Source organism: Tiliqua scincoides, chromosome 13, assembly GCF_035046505.1.
Source record: "Tiliqua scincoides isolate rTilSci1 chromosome 13, rTilSci1.hap2, whole genome shotgun sequence".
Taxonomy (NCBI): domain Eukaryota; kingdom Metazoa; phylum Chordata; class Lepidosauria; order Squamata; family Scincidae; genus Tiliqua; species Tiliqua scincoides.
In genome coordinates this window covers 13104372-13111596 of record NC_089833.1, presented here as the reverse complement: position 1 = coordinate 13111596, position 7225 = coordinate 13104372, and the positions used below count along the sequence as shown (strand labels likewise).

At 52.0% G+C, this 7225-nt stretch overlaps 1 protein-coding gene across 1 annotated transcript in view; it reads left to right on the top strand.

The window, feature by feature from the left end:
- DRG2 (developmentally regulated GTP binding protein 2) overlaps positions 1 to 1265 on the top strand; it is a 10616-nt gene extending 9351 nt beyond the window's left edge. The window contains exons 12-13 of the mRNA XM_066640532.1: positions 255 to 308; positions 472 to 1265. Coding sequence (XP_066496629.1) covers positions 255 to 308; positions 472 to 558 — 141 coding nt within the window. The 3' untranslated portion in view covers positions 559 to 1265. The remainder of the gene's footprint in view (positions 1 to 254; positions 309 to 471) is intronic.
- The last annotated feature ends 5960 nt before the right edge of the window (positions 1266 to 7225 follow it).

Here is a 7225-nt window from a genome sequence, read left to right as displayed (position 1 = left end):
GACATCCCGTAGGGATTCAGGGGGACCTACTAATTCTCACATCAGGCAGTGTCTGGGGAGGAGAGTCCTTCAAGAGGGAATTCCTCTTTCCACGAACAGATGTGTGTCGAGTGGGGTGGCCTTTTGTCTGGGACAGGGAGGTGGGTGTTGAGCACTTTGGGCTGAGTTCATTAAGCGGCCTCTCCTCTGCCTGTATTTGAGAGCTCAGCAATTTACTCATTTTCTCTTTGTTTTTAAATTCTTTGCCCGTCTAGTGCCACCGAATTCACCGAACCTTAGCCAGCCAATTCAAGTATGCATTAGTTTGGGTAAGTGGACTTTTTACCAAGTGTCCTTCCCGCCCAGGTGCTCTCACAGGCCCTCCCCACATGGTATGTGGGGCCCACAGATGTGGGCTGGACTTACACGCCATTTGTTTGATTTACAAACTAGATGCTAAACTTCTCTCTTTTTTTTTTTTTTTACTCAAAGGGAACCAGCACCAAGTATAGCCCCCAACGGGTGGGTCTCAACCACCTAATGGAACACGAGGACGTGATCCAAGTAGTGAAGAAGTAGCCCTGCCCTGCTGCTGCGCATCAGACCCTCCCCCTGCCATACTCTGCCGAGCTCCAGCAGGACCTGCTAGTGAATAGCGCGAAAGCCAAAAGTGCGGAGGGAGAAGAAGGGGAGGAGTTTTCATCCAACTCCACATCGGCCTGTATGATGCTTGCACAGAGGATGCGGAGAGACTGCTATCAGTGGGTGGGTGAATGCAGGGAGATCAGCAGCACCTTGAGGATGTGCTCCTGGGTGACTACTGTACTCTGGGGGAGGGACTGTTTGTGACTGTCACCTGGCTAACCCAGCTGTTGAGCATCGTGGCCTTGGCTTTGTGAATCCATGGGAGGGGAGGAAGCCCTTCCTTCTCCATGGCTCCCGACTGCTACAAACACATCCTTTTCCAGTTTCAAAACCAGCACTTCCCCATCTCTACACGACAGAACAAAAACAGTGGCATGGAAAGGGGGAAATTTGAACAGGCACATCCGTCTATTATGTCCATGGACTGAGTAGCAGAGGCTCATTTCCACCCACAGGGTTATGGGGGGGGGGGCAGGGGAAATAAGGCCTTCTCTCCATTGACTGAGCAATGCCTGCCAAGCAACTTTATGTCTGCCAGGGAAGCAGCTGTCCTGGCTCTATCTCTTGCTTGGCGCTTCTCTCACCAATCTTGGCTCCAGCCACGCATTTTCTGGTTGAAATAAAGAGTGGTTCTCATTTCTCCTTGGAAGTTTGATGCTCTCACAGTGTGAAGAATTATTTTTGAGTTGTTGCAAAGTGTTGTTTTTGTGTTGTTTTTTTTAATCTTTGCAACCTGCTTTCTTTCTATGGGAATGAAGGGGCAGCTTCCAAGTGGTCCTGTTTATTGTTTATTATACTATTAAATGAAATGATTAGGATGATGGGATCAGCTAGCAGAGGACATTTTCAGCTTCTCCCCTCCCCCCATCCCAGCAGCCCTTTGAGAAAGCCCTGTCTTTCCTGGGTACAAGGAGACAGTGGCTCCCTGTGGTCCATTTTATGGAGGGGAGGCATTCCAAAGCATTGAAGTCTCAGCCAAAAGAGCCCCCTTCTGTGTCCTCTGTTAAATGGAGCGTAAAGGGAGTCACAGATGAAGGCAGCAGGTCCTGATCCCAAGATGGGTGATTCAGTCAAGTCTGCTGGTTACCAGTTAGAATCATTTGGTTGCCCCTCATGCAGCCTTGGCATCTCTGAGCTTGCCTTGCACCTGGGAAAAGCTCATCCATTACTCACCCAGAGAGTTGATGTGCTGACTGCACATGTGCTGTTAGTTTTTCTGTCATAGTAACAGTGAAGAAACGACAACCCTCCACGTTCCCCATCACTTCCTAACCTGCCCCCCCCCCCCCGGTGAATTCAGCAGGTCATTCAAGTGATCTGTTTGCAAGAGCCAGTGCATATAGAAATACATGCAGGCAAAACTTCTCGTTATCTGGTGTGCTCCTTGGGGCATTTGGTGGGCCGCTGTGAGATACAGGAAGCTGGACTAGATGGGCCTATGGCCTGATCCAGTGGGGCTGTTCTTATGTTATAACTAAAATCAGCATTACACCGAGGAAGGAATGGGGGAAACATCTAGCCTGGTCTTGAAACTCCAGAGTATACAGCATTGGGCTTCAAATAGAACTTCTTTGTTTGCTTCTGGTGCAAGGTTGCCCCCTATTTTAATCAGGCAGAAAAATTGACCTCATTCTGGGGAGCGCACCCTCTCACACCCACCTCTCGCCCTCCTAGGCTGCTGCCATCTTGTTAATACGTCCTGGCTCCCTAGTAAGAAAGCTCGGCTTCCTCCTTTCACGAGCAAAGATGAGAATAATAGCCATCATCAAATATGCATGGGGCACCAGCAGCCGTTGGGCGGCCGCCCGGCTGCCTCCTTGCAGGAAAAAACGATGTGGCAGGCTTCAGTGCCGCCTTGCTGCCTGTAGCAGAGGTCTCTGCAAGCCTGGCTTGCCTGTTAGAGGCACCCAAGCAGCTGGGAGAGCTTAGCATGTTGCCGAGGACGGGTTGCGGCATGAGCGGAACCTAAGCCGTCCCTGCCCAGGTGAGTGGCTCGCCTCGGGGAAAGGGATTGCCAAGCCCAATTCATTTTGCTTAGTGATAGGCCGGCGGCAAGGTCTTAAGGGTGGTTGGACACTCATTTTGTCGGAATGCTGCATTCGCACATGCCTGAGTGGATACAAAGCTAGGTGTAGAGAGCACCTCAGGGTGGGGCAATGGGTACAATTTTCAATTTAAACATTGTGGATGTCTAAGAGGGAGCCTCCAGTGGCACCCCCACCAGCAGTGCTCTTGCAGAACTCTCATTTCAGTTCAGCTGACACTGGAAAACTTTCCCTAAGGTTGTCCTTCCCCCTACCCCCACAACGGATGATAGTGTCTTCATCCTTGGTACCCGAGGGGATCAGGGCAGGCAGAAGTAACCTCCAGGATGCCCCCCTTTGCTGAGCTTTGTTGTACGTTTCATGCCACCCACCTAGTTTATGCAAAAGGAGAGGACAGCCCCCCCCCCCAGCTCCAGGGGCCTTGCAATCTGGAAAACGGAGATGGGCAAAAGGGCTGTGCAAAAGGCATAGTGGGAAAAGTGTATCTGGAGGGAGGCCTAATCTGGGAATTAGAAATGGATCAGTTAGTACTAGAACAATGTGGCACCCTCTCTTCTCCCGCCACTGCCCTCATTGGTGTCACAGACGCAAGAGAGGTTTATGGAGGAGGCCGTGGTGACCATGGGATTTCTCTGAGCTTTCCGTGGCGATCAACAGCTGCCTGCTCCGGTGTGCTGTGTCCATCCCTCCAAGCACGCAGCTCCTGAAATAGCTTTGCCCGGTAGGTGAGCGCACAGCTCAGGTGTCATTGGAATGAGGGACGGCCCCAGTTGGCTCAAAGGACCCAGGCAGGACCCTGAGTCCCGCGGCCAGAACCGATCTCCCCAAACAGGACCAAAAGGGCACCTGTGCAAAGTTGCTCATTGCAAAAGTTCTCCCCAAACTTTTTAAGTTCCAATGTCCAGATCTGAACTTGTTCTTTGCAGGTTCACAGGAGAGTGTGTGGAGGGGTTACACCAGGCTCAGGCATCGTTTGGGTCACGGGACCCCAAAAAGCCAGGGAGGAAGGAGCATGGCCTATGAGAGGGGGTTGCAGGGGGTACAGTGTTCCTGGACCCAAGGTCAAAAAGGGGGGCCCGGGAGCCAAAGGGGAAACCCAAAAGAAACTTTGTACTCCGAAAAGGACCCAAAAGAAACCTAGTACCCCCTGATAAAACTCCTCTAGGGGCCCTAGGATGTAGCCCCTGTCCCTACCTGAGCTGCCACCCCCCCATGCCCACTGCCTCGCCCCTGGAGGCATTCTGCAGGAGTGACCATTTTTGGCCCCAGAAGGCGTTTTGAGGATTGGGGAGGCTGCACACCTCTGCCTCCCTCAGAGAGCAGGCCCTCAGATTGGTGCGCCAATACTATCCATGGCCGAATGAGTGCCACGGTGAGGCACTGTGGGGGAGTGGATGGCGACATGCCAGCCTGGGCCATTTGACCCTCTTGCCCCCCCCCCCAGATACACCACTGGTTCTATGTTTGAAAACCAAAAAAGTCCAAACGAATTGCATCCTCCCCAAGCAAGAAAGGGAGACCAATAAATTAAGGGGCAACTCCTTGCTTTAATCCTCCAACGCATAAGAACATAAGAACAGCCCCACTGGATCAGGCCATAGGCCCATCTAGTCCAGCTTCCTGTATCTCACAGTGGCCCACCAAATGCCCCAGGGAGCACACCAGATAACAAGAAGACCTGCAAGGCCTCCTGGGAATTGTAGTTTAAGAACATAAGAACAGCCCCACTGGATCAGGCCATAGGCCCATCTAGTCCAGCTTCCTGTATCTCACAGCGGCCCACCAAATGCCCCAGGGAGCACACCAGATAACAAGAAGACCTGCAAGGCCTCCTGGGAATTGTAGTTTAAGAACATAAGAACAGCCCCACTGGATCAGGCCATAGGCCCATCTAGTCCAGCTTCCTGTATCTCACAGCGGCCCACCAAATGCCCCAGGGAGCACACCAGATAACAAGAAGACCTGCAAGGCCTCCTGGGAATTGTAGTTTAAGAACATAAGAACAGCCCCACTGGATCAGGCCATAGGCCCATCTAGTCCAGCTTCCTGTATCTCACAGCGGCCCACCAAATGCCCCAGGGAGCACACCAGATAACAAGAAGACCTGCAAGGCCTCCTGGGAATTGTAGTTTAAGAACATAAGAACAGCCCCACTGGATCAGGCCATAGGCCCATCTAGTCCAGCTTCCTGTATCTCACAGCGGCCCACCAAATGCCCCAGGGAGCACACCACATAACAAGAGACCTCATCCTGGTGCCCTCCCTTGCATCTGGCATTCTGACATAGCCCATTTCTAAAATCAGGAGGTTGCGCATACACATCATGGCTTGTAACCCGTAATGGATTTTTCCTCCAGAAACTTGTCCAATCCCCTTTTAAAGGTGTCCAGGCCAGACGCCATCACCACATCCTGTGGCAAGGAGTTCCACAGACCAACCACACGCTGAGTAAAGAAATATTTTCTTTTGTCTGTTCTAACTCTCCCAGCACTCAATTTTAGTGGATGTCCCCTGGTTCTGGTGTTGTGTGAGAGTGTAAAGAGCATGCTTATGGCATGAGGAAGCCATAAGCCAGGCAGTAGCTGCAGGGTGGGGGTTTTAATTGAAAGTACAGGAATCCTGACACCTGAAGTGTATCTACTGAGGAACCCCAGGGTGGTGGCTTCAGGAGGCTCTGAGGGACGTGGCAATCAAAGGTCACTGTGGGCTCCTTGTGAGTGATGGGCCTGCAGATGGACTGGCTGCCGTCCAAAGCCCCCGCAGGGCATTTGCGCCATCCCCGTCACTGGGCACGGTGGAGAATCCGTGCCGACGGGCTTATCGCAGGCAACCACAATAGCACTTCTGTGGGGATGTCATGGCAACCGGCCTTGCCTCCTCAGGCACCCTCTTTGGGTATTTTTAGACCTTTGCCCGTGTTTTCCATTCAGATTGGAAACTGGTGATCTTTCTTGCCCATCTTTCCACAAAAGCTGGTGACGTGGTGGTGTTTTTGCACCATGGAGCTCTGCCTCCCCCCTCCCCAAATTGTTAAAACCGCTCTCATGCCCCTTCTGTACAGAGCTCAGGAAGAACCTCTTGAGTTCTCCCTCCCCTTTTCCTCACAGCAACCTTGCAAGGTAGGCTGGGAGGGGGCTGCAGGTCCATAGCTGCCCAATGAACGTAATGGCTGAGCGAGAATTAGAACCCGGCTCCTTCCTCTTTGGTGCTTGCTAACCTTCCATCCACTGGACCACATGGACTCTAGAACAGGCGTGCAAGAAGGGGCAGTTGCACCCTCAGCCTTTGCAATTTCCTGTGAAAGGGAGCAGGCAACCTCTGCTCGTGCTAGCTTTTAAATTAGCTTCATGCCCCCCCCCAATGGCATACTCTTGGAGCCCCTTCCCCCTGCGAGGCTCTGCTTTTCCAACCAGCTGCAAAGCAAAGATTTCCACCTCTCCCCCCTGCTGCACCAAGGCGGTCGCACTGCCTCATTGTCTCCATTATGTGCTCTTCCCGGGTTGTGACGTCCCAGCTCCCGTCCACCTTGCCAGCCTTCGCTGGGCTTGCCCACTTGGAGGGAAGCAACAGTTGTCAACAACCTCTTGCCAGGGGCCCTGGGAGCACCAGCAGACCTCACGCTATCCAAGCGGGCTCCAGTGCTCCAACTGGGCCTTGTCTTCAGTGCCATTGTGGGGTTGGCATCCAAATGACCTCGACCTGCAATGAGGTGCTTTCCCTGGGAGTCCAAAGCTTTGTGCGCTGACACCTGCAAGCAGCACGTAGCATCCCATGAGTTGCTGTTGAAAAGGTAAGCCCGGAACTGCCTCCCAGAATGCCTTCCTGGCACCTCCAGATCCCTTCCCAAAACCACCCTTGGTGCATCTCCATCCCTCTCTGTGATCCAGGCTTAGGACATCTCCCTAGAATCATTGCATATTCACCTGTTTACCCACCTCCATTTCCTCCCCTTTATCTATTGCCTCCTTGCTGTCACCTGGCATGTTGATTAACGGTACTTAATCTGTGGAACTCCATGCCACAGGATGCGGACATGGTGTCTGGCCTAGATGCCTTGAAAAGGGGATTGGACAGATTAATGGAGGAAAAGTCCATCACAGGTTACAAGCCATGATGGATGTAGGCTGACATACCAGATGCAAGGGAGTGGCAATGGGATATAGGTCTCGTGTTGTCTTGCGTGCTTCCTGAGGCATCTGGTGGGCCACGGTGGGAGACAGGAAGCTGGATTAGATGGGCCTTTGCCCTGATCCAGCAGGGCTCTTCCTATGTTCTTATGGAACACCTAAAAAACCCATGTGCTACAGGCAATTCTGGGACATGTTTGATCAATCAATCAATCAATCAATCAATCAATCAATCAATCAATCAATCAATCAATCAGTCTTTCTCTCCTGTATGGTTTGCAGCATGCAGTTAGGAAAGTAATTTTTGCATCCACTAGATGTCTCCATCTTGCTATACAAATGCTCAGCTTGAATTGCTGCTTGAAGTGGGTCAAGGTGTATCTCCACCTGGGGGGAATTATTTTTTTTTGGGGGGGGGGGACACTAACA